The 18,236-nt window shown below is 42.2% G+C and overlaps 1 protein-coding gene across 1 annotated transcript; it reads right to left on the bottom strand.

Annotated features, from left to right (window-relative positions):
- Nucleotides 1-660: 660 nt before the first annotated feature.
- Nucleotides 661-6,347, bottom strand: LOC134076463 (ribonuclease inhibitor-like). The gene is made up of 9 exons (XM_062531537.1): nt 6,180-6,347; nt 5,587-5,760; nt 5,037-5,210; nt 4,031-4,204; nt 3,420-3,593; nt 2,851-3,024; nt 2,298-2,471; nt 1,749-1,866; nt 661-678 (listed from the first exon to the last, which is right to left on the bottom strand). Exons 1-9 carry the CDS (start codon nt 6,278-6,280, stop codon nt 661-663), a joined length of 1,281 nt encoding a protein of 426 aa, XP_062387521.1. The 5' UTR covers nt 6,281-6,347.
- Between the last annotated feature and the right edge of the window lie 11,889 nt (nt 6,348-18,236).

Below are 18,236 nucleotides of genomic sequence, written 5' to 3' on the forward strand. Positions count from 1 at the left end.
AGGCAAAGAGATAAGACGTGTTTAAAGTAATGTTAACCAATTTCATGTGAATGAGTGATTTTGTGTAGTTTTAAAATTCACTGTCAAATTCACTGATAGTAACTCAGCATTCGGTCTTGTGATACTCACTTTAGTACCTCCAGTTTACAGTTGGGATCCTCCAGAAGAGAAGAAAGATGCTTCACTCCTGAGTCTGTTGCTTTACTCTCGGTCAGCCACAGCTCTCTCATGTGTGAGGGGTTTGATCTCAGTGCTGATGCAAGAGCTGTGAATCCTTCCTCACCAATGCTGCAGTTATCAAGGCTGTGAAGACAAGTAGAAGAAATCCTTCATCGTAATTTCCATAACAATCAAATAGTACTGTCATTATCTGTTGAATACATTGGGGTTTGATCTCAGTGCTGATGCAAGAGCTGTGAAGCCTTCCTCTCCAATGCTGCAGTTCCTCAGGCTGTAAAGAGAAGTAGGATGAATACTTCATCTTAATTTCCATAACAATAAAATAGTATTGCAATTATCTATTGAATACGGTTGTGCAGGCAAATAATATGTGCACATGGATGCAGATGAGAGAGGGGACTTGGCCAACATTTTGAATGTTTACAACTCTCATGCCCCTCCCCCAACATCACGAGCACCCTCCTATCGAGTTTGTGCTCGTTAGTGATTGGGTACGAACTGTGATTGACAGTCAGATCTCACACAGCCCTGCGCTCATTGGACCAGAAGAAACGGAAGCGGTGGATTTTTTCAAAACAAATAACAGGCTCTAGGTGGAGGTAAGTGTGTGTGTATTTTTCTTTTGTAAAACCGGCTGATTTATGTTGTTCTGTCAAAGTATACTGTCCGTTTAAGCTAATATTAATTATCATCTTGCCGACTGCAGTTTTAAAAGTAATCCCTGAAATGTGAATGAGTGTTATGTGTGTTTTGTATGTAAATGTCTGTGTGAGAGAGAGAGAGAGAGAGAGAGAGAGAGAGAGAGAGAGAGATGAAGAAGAAAAGGTAGAGAGATAAGAAGTGTTTAGAGTAATGTTAACTGATTTCTTGTAAAATAAATATCAATGGGTGTCCTTTAAAATCCACTGTGGAATTCACTTTATAGCAACTCAGTATTTGGTCTTGTGATACTCACTTTAGTTCCTCCAGTTTACAGTTGGGATCTTCCAGAAGAGAAGAAAGATGCTTCACTCCTGAGTCTGTTGCTTTACTCCCCTCCAGCCCCAGCTCTCTCATGTGTGAGGGGTTTGATCTCAGTGCTGATGCAAGAGCTGTGAATCCTTCCTCTCCAATGTTGCAGTTCTTCAGGCTGTAAATAGAAGTAGGAGAAATACTTCATCTTCATTTCCATAACAATGAAATAGTACTGTCATTATCTATTGAATACGGTTGTGTGGACAAATTATATGTGCACTGGGATGCGGATGAGAGAGAAAATATTTTTACTCATGACTTACTGTAACACTAACCCTTTACATGCGAATGAGTGTCATGTCTTGTTATGTGTGTGTGTGTGTGTGTGTGTGTGTGTGAGTGAGAGAGAGAGAGAGATAAGAAAAGGCAGAGAGATAAGTGTTTAGAGTAATGTTAACCGATGTCTTGTGAATGATTATCAATGGATGTCCTTGTGTGTTTTAAAATCCACTGTGAAATTCACTGCAGCAACTCAGTATTTGGTCTAGTGATACTCACCGTAGTTCCTCCAGTTTACAGTTGGGATCCTCCAGAAAAGAAGAAAGATGCTTCACTCCTGAGTCTGTTGCATCACTCTCCTCCAGATACAGCTCTCTCATGTGTGAGGGGTTTGATCTCAGTGCTGAAGCAAGAGCTGTGAATCCTTCCTCACCAATGCTGCAGTTATCCAGGCTGTAAAGAGAAGTAGAAGAAATACTTCATCGTAATTTCCATAACAATCAAATAGTACTGTAATTATCTATTGAATACAGTTGTGTGGACAAATTATATGTGCACTGGGATGCGGATGAGAGAGAAAATATTTTTACTCATGACTTACTGTAACACTAACCCTTTATATGTGAATGAGTGTAATGTCTTGTTATGTGTGTGTGTGTGTGTGTGTGTGTGTGTGCGCGCGCGCGTGTGTGCGTGCGTGCGTGCGTGCGTGTGTGAGTGAGTGAGTGAATGATGTCAAGAAGAAAAAGCAGATAAAAAGTGTTTGAAGCAATATCAACCGATTTCAAGTGATCAAGTAAAAACAAGGGTGTTTTTGTGTTAAGTTTTAAAATTCACTGTCAAATTCAATGATATAACTCAGTATTTGGTCTTGTGATACTCACTTTAGATTCTCCAGTGTACAGTTGGGATCCTCCAGAAAAGAAGAAAGATGCTTCACTCCTGAGTCTCCTGCTTCACTCCCGGTCAGCCCCAGCACTCTCATGTGTGAGGGGTTTGATCTCAGTGCTGATGCAAGAGCTGTGAATCCTTCCTCTCCAATGTTGCAGTTCTTCAGGCTGTAAATAGAAGTAGGAGAAATACTTCATCTTCATTTCCATAACAATCAAATAGTACTGTCATTATCTATTGAATACGGTTGTGTGGACAAATTATATGTGCACTGGGATGCGGATGAGAGAGAAAATATTTTTACTCATGACTTACTGTAACACTTACCCTTTACATGCGAATGAGTGTCATGTCTTGTTATGTGTGTGTGTGTGTGTGTGTGTGTGTGAGTGAGAGAGAGAGAGATAAGAAAAGGCAGAGAGATAAGTGTTTAGAGTAATGTTAACCGATGTCTTGTGAATGATTATCAATGGATGTCCTTGTGTGTTTTAAAATCCACTGTGAAATTCACTGCAGCAACTCAGTATTTGGTCTAGTGATACTCACCGTAGTTTCTCCAGTTTACAGTTGGGATCCTCCAGAAAAGAAGAAAGATGCTTCACTCCTGAGTCTGTTGCATCACTCTCCTCCAGATACAGCTCTCTCATGTGTGAGGGGTTTGATCTCAGTGCTGAAGCAAGAGCTGTGAATCCTTCCTCACCAATGCTGCAGTTATCCAGGCTGTAAAGAGAAGTAGAAGAAATACTTCATCGTAATTTCTATAACAATCAAATAGTACTGTAATTATCTATTGAATACAGTTGTGTGGACAAATTATATGTGCACTGGGATGCGGATGAGAGAGAAAATATTTTTACTCATGACTTACTGTAACACTAACCCTTTACATGTGAATGAGTGTAATGTCTTGTTATGTGTGTGTGTGTGTGTGTGCGCGCGCGTGTGTGAGTGAGTGAGTGAATGATGTCAAGAAGAAAAAGCAGATAAAAAGTGTTTGAAGCAATGTCAACCGATTTCAAGTGATCAAGTAAAAACAAGGGTGTTTTTGTGTTAAGTTTTAAAATTCACTGTCAAATTCAATGATATAACTCAGTATTTGGTCTTGTGATACTCACTTTAGATTCTCCAGTGTACAGTTGGGATCCTCCAGAAAAGAAGAAAGATGCTTCACTCCTGAGTCTCCTGCTTCACTCCCGGTCAGCCCCAGCACTCTCATGTGTGAGGGGTTTGATTTCAGTGCTGATGCAAGAGCTGTGAAACCTTCCTCTCCAATGCTGCAGTTATTCAGGCTGTAAAGAGAAGTAGGAGAAATACTTCATCGTAATTTCCATAACAATCAAATAGTACTGTCATTATCTATCGAATACAGTTGTGTGGACAAATTATATGTGCACTGGGATGCGGATGAGAGAGAACATATTTTTACTCATGACTTACTGTAACACTAACCCTTAACATGCGAATGAGTGTTATGTTGTGTGTGTGTGTGTGTGTGTGTGTGTGTGTGTGTGTGTGTGTGTGTGTGTGTGTGTGTGTGTGTGTGTGTGTGTGTGTGAAAGAAACAAAGAGAGAGTGAGTGAGATATATGAAGAAGAAAAGGCAAAGAGATAAGACGTGTTTAAAGTAATGTTAACCAATTTCATGTGAATGAGTGATTTTGTGTAGTTTTAAAATTCACTGTCAAATTCACTGATAGTAACTCAGCATTCGGTCTTGTGATACTCACTTTAGTACCTCCAGTTTACAGTTGGGATCCTCCAGAAGAGAAGAAAGATGCTTCACTCCTGAGTCTGTTGCTTTACTCTCGGTCAGCCACAGCTCTCTCATGTGTGAGGGGTTTGATCTCAGTGCTGATGCAAGAGCTGTGAATCCTTCCTCACCAATGCTGCAGTTATCAAGGCTGTGAAGACAAGTAGAAGAAATCCTTCATCGTAATTTCCATAACAATCAAATAGTACTGTCATTATCTGTTGAATACATTGGGGTTTGATCTCAGTGCTGATGCAAGAGCTGTAAAGCCTTCCTCTCCAATGCTGCAGTTCCTCAGGCTGTAAAGAGAAGTAGGATGAATACTTCATCTTAATTTCCATAACAATAAAATAGTATTGCAATTATCTATTGAATACGGTTGTGCAGGCAAATAATATGTGCACATGGATGCAGATGAGAGAGGGGACTTGGCCAACATTTTGAATGTTTACAACTCTCATGCCCCTCCCCCAACACCACGAGCACCCTCCTATCGAGTTTGTGCTCGTTAGTGATTGGGTACGAACTGTGATTGACAGTCAGATCTCACACAGCCCTGCGCTCATTGGACCAGAAGAAACGGAAGCGGTGGATTTTTTCAAAACAAATAACAGGCTCTAGGTGGAGGTAAGTGTGTGTGTATTTTTCTTTTGTAAAACCGGCTGATTTATGTTGTTCTGTCAAAGTATACTGTCCGTTTAAGCTAATATTAATTATCATCTTGCCGACTGCAGTTTTAAAAGTAATCCCTGAAATGTGAATGAGTGTTATGTGTGTTTTGTATGTAAATGTCTGTGTGAGAGAGAGAGAGAGAGAGAGAGAGAGAGAGAGAGAGAGAGATGAAGAAGAAAAGGTAGAGAGATAAGAAGTGTTTAGAGTAATGTTAACTGATTTCTTGTAAAATAAATATCAATGGGTGTCCTTTAAAATCCACTGTGGAATTCACTTTATAGCAACTCAGTATTTGGTCTTGTGATACTCACTTTAGTTCCTCCAGTTTACAGTTGGGATCCTCCAGAAGAGAAGAAAGATGCTTCACTCCTGAGTCTGTTGCTTTACTCCCCTCCAGCCCCAGCTCTCTCATGTGTGAGGGGTTTGATCTCAGTGCTGATGCAAGAGCTGTGAATCCTTCCTCTCCAATGTTGCAGTTCTTCAGGCTGTAAATAGAAGTAGGAGAAATACTTCATCGTAATTTCCATAACAATCAAATAGTACTGTAATTATCTATTGAATACGGTTGTGTGGACAAATATGTGCACTGGGATGCGGATGAGAGAGAAAATATTTTTACTCATGACTTACTGTAACACTAACCCTTTACATGCGAATGAGTGTCATGTCTTGTTATGTGTGTGTGTGTGTGTGTGTGTGTGAGTGAGAGAGAGAGAGAGATAAGAAAAGGCAGAGAGATAAGTGTTTAGAGTAATGTTAACCGATGTCTTGTGAATGATTATCAATGGATGTCCTTGTGTGTTTTAAAATCCACTGTGAAATTCACTGCAGCAACTCAGTATTTGGTCTAGTGATACTCACCGTAGTTTCTCCAGTTTACAGTTGGGATCCTCCAGAAAAGAAGAAAGATGCTTCACTCCTGAGTCTGTTGCATCACTCTCCTCCAGATACAGCTCTCTCATGTGTGAGGGGTTTGATCTCAGTGCTGAAGCAAGAGCTGTGAATCCTTCCTCACCAATGCTGCAGTTATCCAGGCTGTATAGAGAAGTAGAAGAAATACTTCATCGTAATTTCCATAACAATCAAATAGTACTGTAATTATCTATTGAATACAGTTGTGTGGACAAATTATATGTGCACTGGGATGCGGATGAGAGAGAAAATATTTTTACTCATGACTTACTGTAACACTAACCCTTTACATGTGAATGAGTGTAATGTCTTGTTATGTGTGTGTGTGTGTGCGCGCGCGTGTGTGCGTGCGTGCGTGCGTGCGCGTGTGTGTGAGTGAGTGAGTGAATGATGTCAAGAAGAAAAAGCAGATAAAAAGTGTTTGAAGCAATGTCAACCGATTTCAAGTGATCAAGTAAAAACAAGGGTGTTTTTGTGTTAAGTTTTAAAATTCACTGTCAAATTCAATGATATAACTCAGTATTTGGTCTTGTGATACTCACTTTAGATTCTCCAGTGTACAGTTGGGATCCTCCAGAAAAGAAGAAAGATGCTTCACTCCTGAGTCTCCTGCTTCACTCCCGGTCAGCCCCAGCACTCTCATGTGTGAGGGGTTTGATCTCAGTGCTGATGCAAGAGCTGTGAAACCTTCCTCTCCAATGCTGCAGTTATCCAGGCTGTAAAGAGAAGTAGGAGAAATACTTCATCGTAAGTTCCATAACAATCAAATAGTACTGTCATTATCTATCGAATACAGTTGTGTGGACAAATTATATGTGCACTGGGATGCGGATGAGAGAGAAAATATTTTTACTCATGACTTACTGTAACACTAACCCTTTACATGCGAGTGAGTGTTATGTCGTGTGTGTGTGTGTGTGTGTGTGTGTGTGTGTGTGTGTGTGTGTGTGTGTGTGTGTGAGTGAAAGAAACAAAGAGAGAGTGAGTGAGATATATGAAGAAGAAAAGGCAAAGAGATAAGATGTGTTTAAAGTAATGTTAACCAATTTCATGTGAATGAGTGATTTTGTGTAGTTTTAAAATTCACTGTCAAATTCACTGATAGTAACTCAGCATTCGGTCTTGTGATACTCACTTTAGTACCTCCAGTTTACAGTTGGGATCCTCCAGAAGAGAAGAAAGATGCTTCACTCCTGAGTCTGTTGCTTTACTCTCGGTCAGCCACAGCTCTCTCATGTGTGAGGGGTTTGATCTCAGTGCTGATGCAAGAGCTGTGAATCCTTCCTCACCAATGCTGCAGTTATCAAGGCTGTGAAGACAAGTAGAAGAAATCCTTCATCGTAATATCCATAACAATCATATAGTACGTTCATTATCTGTTGAATACATTGGGGTTTGATCTCAGTGCTGATGCAAGAGCTGTGAAGCCTTCCTCTCCAATGCTGCAGTTCCTCAGGCTGTAAAGAGAAGTAGGATGAATACTTCATCTTAATTTCCATAACAATAAAATAGTATTGCAATTATCTATTGAATACGGTTGTGCAGGCAAATAATATGTGCACATGGATGCAGATGAGAGAGGGGACTTGGCCAACATTTTGAATGTTTACAACTCTCATGCCCCTCCCCCAACACCACGAGCACCCTCCTATCGAGTTTGTGCTCGTTAGTGACTGGGTACAAACTGTGATTGACAGTCAGATCTCACACAGCCCTGCGCTCATTGGACCAGAAGAAACGGGAGCGGTGGATTCTTTCAAAACAAATAACAGGCTCTAGGTGGAGGTAAGTGTGTGTGTATTTTTCTTTTGTAAAACCGGCTGATTTATGTTGTTCTGTCAGAGTATACTGTCCGTTTAAGCTAATATTAATTATCCAAAACATCTTGCCGACTGCAGTGTTAAAAGTAATCCCTCAAATGTGAATGAGTGTTATGTGTGTTTTGTGTGTAAATGTCTGTGTGAGAGAGAGAGAGAGAGAGAGAGAGATGAAGAAGAAAAGGTAGAGAGATAAGAAGTGTTTAGAGTAATGTTAACTGATTTCTTGTAAAATAAATATCAATGGGTGTCCTTTAAAATCCACTGTGGAATTCACTTCATAGCAACTCAGTATTTGGTCTTGTGATACTCACTTTAGTTCCTCCAGTTTACAGTTGGGATCCTCCAGAAGAGAAGAAAGATGCTTCACTCCTGAGTCTGTTGCTTTACTCCCCTCCAGCCCCAGCTCTCTCATGTGTGAGGGGTTTGATCTCAGTGCTGATGCAAGAGCTGTGAATCCTTCCTCTCCAATGTTGCAGTTCTTCAGGCTGTAAATAGAAGTAGGAGAAATACTTCATCTTAATTTCCATAACAATGAAATAGTACTGTAATTATCTATTGAATACAGTTGTGTGGACAAATTATATGTGCACTGGGATGCGGATGAGAGAGAAAATATTTTTACTCATGACTTACTGTAACACTAACCCTTTACATGCGAATGAATGTCATGTCTTGTTATGTGTGTGTGTGTGTGTGTGTGTGTGAGTGAGAGAGAGAGAGATAAGAAAAGGCAGAGAGATAAGTGTTTAGAGTAATGTTAACCGATGTCTTGTGAATGATTATCAATGGATGTCCTTGTGTGTTTTAAAATCCACTGTGAAATTCACTGCAGCAACTCAGTATTTGGTCTAGTGATACTCACCGTAGTTTCTCCAGTTTACAGTTGGGATCCTCCAGAGAAGAAGAAAGATGCTTCACTCCTGAGTCTGTTGCATCACTCTCCTCCAGATACAGCTCTCTCATGTGTGAGGGGTTTGATCTCAGTGCTGAAGCAAGAGCTGTGAATCCTTCCTCACCAATGCTGCAGTTATCCAGGCTGTAAAGAGAAGTAGAAGAAATACTTCATTGTAATTTCCATAACAATCAAATAGTACTGTAATTATCTATTGAATACAGTTGTGTGGACAAATTATATGTGCACTGGGATGCGGATGAGAGAGAAAATATTTTTACTCATGACTTACTGTAACACTAACCCTTTACATGTGAATGAGTGTAATGTCTTGTTATGTGTGTGTGTGTGTGTGTGTGTGTGTGTATGTGTGCGCGCGCGTGTGTGCGTGCGTGCATTCGTGCGCGTGTGTGTGAGTGAGTGAGTGAATGATGTCAAGAAGAAAAAGCAGATAAAAAGTGTTTGAAGCAATGTCAACCGATTTCAAGTGATCAAGTAAAAACAAGGGTGTTTTTGTGTTAAGTTTTAAAATTCACTGTCAAATTCAATGATATAACTCAGTATTTGGTCTTGTGATACTCACTTTAGATTCTCCAGTGTACGGTTGGGATCCTCCAGAAAAGAAGAAAGATGCTTCACTCCTGAGTCTCCTGCTTCACTCCCGGTCAGCCCCAGCACTCTCATGTGTGAGGGGTTTGATTTCAGTGCTGATGCAAGAGCTGTGAAACCTTCCTCTCCAATGCTGCAGTTATTCAGGCTGTAAAGAGAAGTAGGAGAAATACTTCATCGTAATTTCCATAACAATCAAATAGTACTGTCATTATCTATCGAATACAGTTGTGTGGACAAATTATATGTGCACTGGGATGCGGATGAGAGAGAACATATTTTTACTCATGACTTACTGTAACACTAACCCTTAACATGCGAATGAGTGTTATGTCGTGTGTGTGTGTGTGTGTGTGTGTGTGTGTGTGTGTGTGTGTGTGTGTGTGTGTGTGTGTGTGTGTGTGTGTGTGTGTGTGTGTGTGTGTGTGTGTGTGAAAGAAACAAAGAGAGAGTGAGTGAGATATATGAAGAAGAAAAGGCAAAGAGATAAGACGTGTTTAAAGTAATGTTAACCAATTTCATGTGAATGAGTGATTTTGTGTAGTTTTAAAATTCACTGTCAAATTCACTGATAGTAACTCAGCATTCGGTCTTGTGATACTCACTTTAGTACCTCCAGTTTACAGTTGGGATCCTCCAGAAGAGAAGAAAGATGCTTCACTCCTGAGTCTGTTGCTTTACTCTCGGTCAGCCACAGCTCTCTCATGTGTGAGGGGTTTGATCTCAGTGCTGATGCAAGAGCTGTGAATCCTTCCTCACCAATGCTGCAGTTATCAAGGCTGTGAAGACAAGTAGAAGAAATCCTTCATCGTAATTTCCATAACAATCAAATAGTACTGTCATTATCTGTTGAATACATTGGGGTTTGATCTCAGTGCTGATGCAAGAGCTGTGAAGCCTTCCTCTCCAATGCTGCAGTTCCTCAGGCTGTAAAGAGAAGTAGGATGAATACTTCATCTTAATTTCCATAACAATAAAATAGTATTGCAATTATCTATTGAATACGGTTGTGCAGGCAAATAATATGTGCACATGGATGCAGATGAGAGAGGGGACTTGGCCAACATTTTGAATGTTTACAACTCTCATGCCCCTCCCCCAACATCACGAGCACCCTCCTATCGAGTTTGTGCTCGTTAGTGATTGGGTACGAACTGTGATTGACAGTCAGATCTCACACAGCCCTGCGCTCATTGGACCAGAAGAAACGGAAGCGGTGGATTTTTTCAAAACAAATAACAGGCTCTAGGTGGAGGTAAGTGTGTGTGTATTTTTCTTTTGTAAAACCGGCTGATTTATGTTGTTCTGTCAAAGTATACTGTCCGTTTAAGCTAATATTAATTATCATCTTGCCGACTGCAGTTTTAAAAGTAATCCCTGAAATGTGAATGAGTGTTATGTGTGTTTTGTATGTAAATGTCTGTGTGAGAGAGAGAGAGAGAGAGAGAGAGAGAGAGAGAGAGAGATGAAGAAGAAAAGGTAGAGAGATAAGAAGTGTTTAGAGTAATGTTAACTGATTTCTTGTAAAATAAATATCAATGGGTGTCCTTTAAAATCCACTGTGGAATTCACTTTATAGCAACTCAGTATTTGGTCTTGTGATACTCACTTTAGTTCCTCCAGTTTACAGTTGGGATCTTCCAGAAGAGAAGAAAGATGCTTCACTCCTGAGTCTGTTGCTTTACTCCCCTCCAGCCCCAGCTCTCTCATGTGTGAGGGGTTTGATCTCAGTGCTGATGCAAGAGCTGTGAATCCTTCCTCTCCAATGTTGCAGTTCTTCAGGCTGTAAATAGAAGTAGGAGAAATACTTCATCTTCATTTCCATAACAATGAAATAGTACTGTCATTATCTATTGAATACGGTTGTGTGGACAAATTATATGTGCACTGGGATGCGGATGAGAGAGAAAATATTTTTACTCATGACTTACTGTAACACTAACCCTTTAAATGCGAATGAATGTCATGTCTTGTTATGTGTGTGTGTGTGTGTGTGTGTGAGTGAGAGAGAGAGAGATAAGAAAAGGCAGAGAGATAAGTGTTTAGAGTAATGTTAACCGATGTCTTGTGAATGATTATCAATGGATGTCCTTGTGTGTTTTAAAATCCACTGTGAAATTCACTGCAGCAACTCAGTATTTGGTCTAGTGATACTCACCGTAGTTTCTCCAGTTTACAGTTGGGATCCTCCAGAAAAGAAGAAAGATGCTTCACTCCTGAGTCTGTTGCATCACTCTCCTCCAGATACAGCTCTCTCATGTGTGAGGGGTTTGATCTCAGTGCTGAAGCAAGAGCTGTGAATCCTTCCTCACCAATGCTGCAGTTATCCAGGCTGTAAAGAGAAGTAGAAGAAATACTTCATCGTAATTTCTATAACAATCAAATAGTACTGTAATTATCTATTGAATACAGTTGTGTGGACAAATTATATGTGCACTGGGATGCGGATGAGAGAGAAAATATTTTTACTCATGACTTACTGTAACACTAACCCTTTACATGTGAATGAGTGTAATGTCTTGTTATGTGTGTGTGTGTGTGTGTGTGCGCGCGCGTGTGTGAGTGAGTGAGTGAATGATGTCAAGAAGAAAAAGCAGATAAAAAGTGTTTGAAGCAATGTCAACCGATTTCAAGTGATCAAGTAAAAACAAGGGTGTTTTTGTGTTAAGTTTTAAAATTCACTGTCAAATTCAATGATATAACTCAGTATTTGGTCTTGTGATACTCACTTTAGATTCTCCAGTGTACAGTTGGGATCCTCCAGAAAAGAAGAAAGATGCTTCACTCCTGAGTCTCCTGCTTCACTCCCGGTCAGCCCCAGCACTCTCATGTGTGAGGGGTTTGATCTCAGTGCTGATGCAAGAGCTGTGAATCCTTCCTCTCCAATGTTGCAGTTCTTCAGGCTGTAAATAGAAGTAGGAGAAATACTTCATCTTCATTTCCATAACAATCAAATAGTACTGTCATTATCTATTGAATACGGTTGTGTGGACAAATTATATGTGCACTGGGATGCGGATGAGAGAGAAAATATTTTTACTCATGACTTACTGTAACACTTACCCTTTACATGCGAATGAGTGTCATGTCTTGTTATGTGTGTGTGTGTGTGTGTGTGTGTGTGAGTGAGAGAGAGAGAGATAAGAAAAGGCAGAGAGATAAGTGTTTAGAGTAATGTTAACCGATGTCTTGTGAATGATTATCAATGGATGTCCTTGTGTGTTTTAAAATCCACTGTGAAATTCACTGCAGCAACTCAGTATTTGGTCTAGTGATACTCACCGTAGTTTCTCCAGTTTACAGTTGGGATCCTCCAGAAAAGAAGAAAGATGCTTCACTCCTGAGTCTGTTGCATCACTCTCCTCCAGATACAGCTCTCTCATGTGTGAGGGGTTTGATCTCAGTGCTGAAGCAAGAGCTGTGAATCCTTCCTCACCAATGCTGCAGTTATCCAGGCTGTAAAGAGAAGTAGAAGAAATACTTCATCGTAATTTCTATAACAATCAAATAGTACTGTAATTATCTATTGAATACAGTTGTGTGGACAAATTATATGTGCACTGGGATGCGGATGAGAGAGAAAATATTTTTACTCATGACTTACTGTAACACTAACCCTTTACATGTGAATGAGTGTAATGTCTTGTTATGTGTGTGTGTGTGTGTGTGCGCGCGCGTGTGTGAGTGAGTGAGTGAATGATGTCAAGAAGAAAAAGCAGATAAAAAGTGTTTGAAGCAATGTCAACCGATTTCAAGTGATCAAGTAAAAACAAGGGTGTTTTTGTGTTAAGTTTTAAAATTCATTGTCAAATTCAATTCATTGTCAAATTCAATGATATAACTCAGTATTTGGTCTTGTGATACTCACTTTAGATTCTCCAGTGTACAGTTGGGATCCTCCAGAAAAGAAGAAAGATGCTTCACTCCTGAGTCTCCTGCTTCACTCCCGGTCAGCCCCAGCACTCTCATGTGTGAGGGGTTTGATCTCAGTGCTGATGCAAGAGCTGTGAATCCTTCCTCTCCAATGTTGCAGTTCTTCAGGCTGTAAATAGAAGTAGGAGAAATACTTCATCTTCATTTCCATAACAATCAAATAGTACTGTCATTATCTATTGAATACGGTTGTGTGGACAAATTATATGTGCACTGGGATGCGGATGAGAGAGAAAATATTTTTACTCATGACTTACTGTAACACTAACCCTTAACATGTGAATGAGTGTCATGTCTTGTTATGTATGTGTGTGTGTGTGTGTGTGTGTGTGTGTGTGTGTGTGTGTGTGTGTGTGTGTGTGTGTGTGTGCGCGTGCGTGCGTGCGTGTGTGCGTGCGTGTGTGTTAGTGAGTGAGTGAATGATGTCAAGAAGAAAAAGCAGAGAGATAAATAGTGTTTGAAGTGATGTCTAGCCTAATTATCTATTGTGATCAAGTAAAAACAAGGGTGTTGTTGTGTTAAGTTTTAAAATGCACTGTCAAATTAAATGATATTTATTTGGTCTTGTGATACTCACTTTAGTTTCTCCAGTTTACAGTTGGGATCCTCCAGAAGAGAAGAAAGATGCTCCACTCCTGATTCTCCTGCTTTACTCCCCTTCAGCCACAGGCTTCTTATATGTGAGGGGTTTGATCTCAGTGCTGATGCAAGAGATGTGAAGCCTTCCTTTCCAATGCAGCAATTATCCAGACTGTGAAGACAAGTAGGAGAAATACTTCATTTTAATCCATAACAATCAGTAGTACTTATCTATAGATTACGGTTGTGAGGACAAGAGGATGCAGATGAGAGACATTAAATAACTAATGACTTAACCCTTAGATGCATAAGTGGGGTCAAAAATGACCTCAGAGGTTGTTTTCTTGCAGTATCTTCTTAATTTTACATTTTTTTCATTTAACCTTCCATGTATTCCTCAAATAGGTTGTCTTTGACATGAGGCCATTTGGATTTGTGTCTAATTGTTATATTTTTAAAGTAATTTCATGTTTTGTATCAGTGTCACCGATCCGCATAGGTGGGGTCAAAAATTACCCCAAGCATTTTCTTTGGAATTTCAAAAGTTAACCCTAGGATCTTTTGATTTTTATCAACTGTGGCAGTCAGGTATACATTTACTGTTGATTATCACATCTCATGTCAGCAGTCTCACCATCCTGAAGGCTATTTTTACACAACAACATAAATCTAAGTATCATCATATAATGTGGCGGCCAAGCGTTCATAGCGACGTCGCTTTTTGATCCTTCGATGTCCGCTCTTCCTATCATTGTGAAGCAGAATTCACCAAGCGATATTTCCAGAGGGATTTGTTGATATAGCGTTCTTGGCCTGAGTTGTATGACTTTTATGCCTAAAAATAGGGCGAAAATCCATTTTTTAAGCCAATTGGCAGTATTTTCTGATTTACTGGATAACAACAGAAGATATTCATAATCACCTCAGTAAATGTTTTTTTATTAATTTATTTTATTAACTGTGTGTGTGATTTGGTTTATATTGCTGTGTACTTTTGTTGTGTTTCCTAATTGAATCACTGATTGCTGTGTCTGCCTAGTGACATGTGACTAGTACTATTCCTAACACGGACTTCCATTGGTGTGCACAAATGACTCGTTTGCCTCTTTGCCATGAACCAATTACGAACAATTATTGCCTAGCCCAGGGGTCGGCAACCCAAAATGTTCAAAGAGCCATTTTGGACCAAAAAAACAAAAAACAAATCTGTCTGGAGCCGCAAAAAATGAAAAGCCTTATGTAAGCCTTATATGAAGGTAACACAGGCTGTAAGTGTATATTATCTATATTAGCCTACTATCAAAATGACTAAGTAGGCTACAACGAGGCTACATAATGAGCTTTCATGATTAAATGTTTTTCCCTACAGCGCATCTCGGAGAGAATGACACACCACGTGACTACTCCGCTGGTGCTTTAAGTTCAACTTCGTGTAATCACCGTCCGTGAACCGTTGCTTTCCACGTTTTAATATCTCTCAGGTTGCAACAAAATTTCTCCAGAAGTAGGCTACTGCAATCACACTTTTTCTCTCAGTCCCAACTGGGTAGTCGGCTGCAAATGTAGCATGCCTTCCCTGAAAATGTCTTTCTAAATGTCTCTCTTTTTGTTGTTCGCCAACTTCTCATTACAAAGCAAGCAAACATGCAGGCAATCCTTCCGCAATGGCAATGAAAGCAAATGATTCGGTCATTTCTGCCTTAAATTCTCTGATCTCATCGGCTATCTTTCTCTTTTTCCCTTTGGGATCCATGCCATGGCCATGCTGACACCCGCCGGTTTGTTTACAACCACAGCCACCTGCATGGCACGGCGCCGCCCTGAAACGTGTGTCGCAGGCTATCAAATCTTCGTTGACAGAAATGTTGAACTTTAATATTTATTATTCACATTTTTACAACATTGGAAAACGTTAAGAATGTTTGTCCTGATACAGAAACCATATTAAAACAAACAAACAAAAATCCCCCCATTCATTTTCATACATTTTTGAAGACGCTCAGGGAGCCACCAGGGTTGCGCTAAAGAGCCGCATGCGGCTCCAGAGCCGCAGGTTGCCGACCCCTGGCCTAGCCTATCAGGGATGAACGGAGGTGTATAAAGGGGGAGGAATACAGACTTACAGGAGATTCGGGCGGAGACAACAGGACGGATGCAGGCCTGGCAGCTGGGACGAGACTGGAGTTGACCAGGCCACGAACGTCGACCACGAACGCAAGCCACGAACGCCGACCACGAACGCAAACCACAAACGCAAACCACGAACGCAAGCCACGAACGCCGGCCACGAACGCAAGCCACGAACATCACGGGAGCTGTGAAGATCCGACGTTGCCTAAAATCCACGCTCTCTATCTCCAACAACAGGAAAGTCCGATCTTCATCCTGGTTGTATCCAGTCCATGACTGCCGTGTCTCACTAAAGTTGCTAGGCTCTAATTATTGTTGTTTGCTGCCCGAGGTGCCTTGGGTTTGCCGGTTCTGGTTTGAAACGCCCGACGTCACCGGGGATTCCCCATCGTCACGAGGGGGCGTGGTCTACACGTCACGCATCGGGATTCCCCATTGCAGACTGCCCTCCTGGATTTCTGTTGCTCCATACAGCAGCAGCCATTGGGAACTGTGACGGGGACTTATAGAGTGAAACATTTTAGAATATTGTTTTAATGCTGATATTAACTTATTGACTTAAATAAACAATATTGTATTTTTATACTTATTTGACTTGTATTGCTTCTGTGTTCTGGGCACCTGGACTTGGGGGAGTAAGGAGTGAGTACGGGGTACATTGGTGGCTGACACTCCGCCCCTTTTCTGGCGTAGTCGGCAGGATGCCCAGTGACACAGAAGACGGCCCTGGTGCTAGATGTAATGTACCTCCTGCTTCACCCTTAATTATGCCCTGGTTTTATAGCGCACCCTGGCTCCCAAAATTTAATAGGGAGCGGCGGCGATTTGGGGAATGGTGCGCCCAGGTGCAGGCTATGTTGCGTGCGCAACCACTGTCAGGAGAACAGCAAGCTGACTTTGTGTTCAGTGCATTGGAGGGGGAGGCTCGGCAAGAGGTGGCCCTGCTGGATGTTGAACGCCGGAGAACTGGTGACCTCATCCTAGCTGCCCTGAAGGACCTCTATGGGGAGACAGTCAACGTGTCCCAAGCCAGAGCATCCTTCTTCAAATGCCGTCAGCATATGGATGAAAAGGTGGGTGGTTTCATTCTTCGATTAAGGGAATGCTATGCCAAGTGGAAAAGATTAGATCGAGACGCAGCAGGAGGAGAAGATGAGGTACTCCTAGATCAGTTCGTACTTGGGGTGAAGACCGGACCTGTGAGAACAGAGTTACAGCGCCACCTGCGTCGGCGGCCTGGGCAGGGTTTTCAAGACGTGATCGCAGAGGCCCGTGCCTTAGAAGAAGAACTTGAACCTGGGCCGGAGGAAGAAGGCCAGGTGAACGCAGTACGAGCCGCCCGCACCCGTGCATCAGCCAGACTTGACCAGGGTGAGGAGCCGTCTCGACAGCAGATGGAAGACTGGAAGGAACAACTGCGCTGTGAGCTGCAGAAGGAACTGAGCGACCAGGTGAGAGCTTTGGGTGCCCAGTTGCTGGAGCAGATGCATGGGCCTACAGCCTCCACTACCAGGCCTGTCGACAGCCCCAGGGCACCGCCACCAAACCCAGCCATACCATCCTCAACCCGAGAAGAGCCTGGCCGGATGGCGCGATACCAGTGGGACTCCCAGGGCCGACCCATCTGTCTGGATTGTGGTGAGTCTGGTCATTTCCAACGCCATTGTCCGAAACGGCAAAGCCCATCGGCGGTTTTTCAGAACCCCCCACCGCAGCGGGCCGGACGGTGGGGGAGGTGAAGAACTCTCCAGCTTCCTCCCTACGGCCTGCACTGGTAGGTACTGAGACAAGCCAGAAGAGGACGTCTTGGCCCCTGACCTTTTATGCCCGAAGGCCTGGATCTACGAGAGACCAGGAGCCCTTAGCAGTACCGGATGACCCTCCTGCCAGGATTGATGGCCCTCTTCAAGACTCGCAAGCCAACGCCGATCCTGGGCCGTCCAGTCCCCAGGTTAATGCTGCTCCTCGAGGTAGTACTGATTCGCCACCCCTGCACCGCTCCACACGCCCCACACAAGGTAATAAACCTGATCGTTTTGGTCCATGATAGTCGGGACGACTATGCTCAAGGTGGGGGGGATTTTGTCAGCCAGTTGGGACTGTATAAGGAATAGTATAGTATTTGGATTGCTGTGATTCACTGTGTGTGTGATTTGGTTTATATTGCTGTGTACTTTTGTTGTGTTTCCTAATTGAATCACTGATTGCTGTGTCTGCCTAGTGACATGTGACTAGTACTATTCCTAACACGGACTTCCATTGGTGTGCACAAATGACTCGTTTGCCACTTTGCCATGAACCAATTACGAACAATTATTGCCTAGCCTATCAGGGATGAACGGAGGTGTATAAAGGGGGAGGAATACAGACTTACAGGAGATTCGGGCGGAGACAACAGGACGGATGCAGGCCTGGCAGCTGGGACGAGACTGGAGTTGACCAGGCCACGAACGTCGACCACGAACGCAAGCCACGAACGCCGACCACGAACGCAAACCACAAACGCAAACCACGAACGCAAGCCACGGACGCAAGCCACGAACGCCGGCCACGAACGCAAGCCACGAACATCACGGGAGCTGTGAAGATCCGACGTTGCCTAAAATCCACGCTCTATCTCCAACAACAGGAAAGTC

This window comes from Sardina pilchardus, chromosome 1, assembly GCF_963854185.1.
Source record: "Sardina pilchardus chromosome 1, fSarPil1.1, whole genome shotgun sequence".
Lineage (NCBI taxonomy): Eukaryota > Metazoa > Chordata > Actinopteri > Clupeiformes > Clupeidae > Sardina > Sardina pilchardus.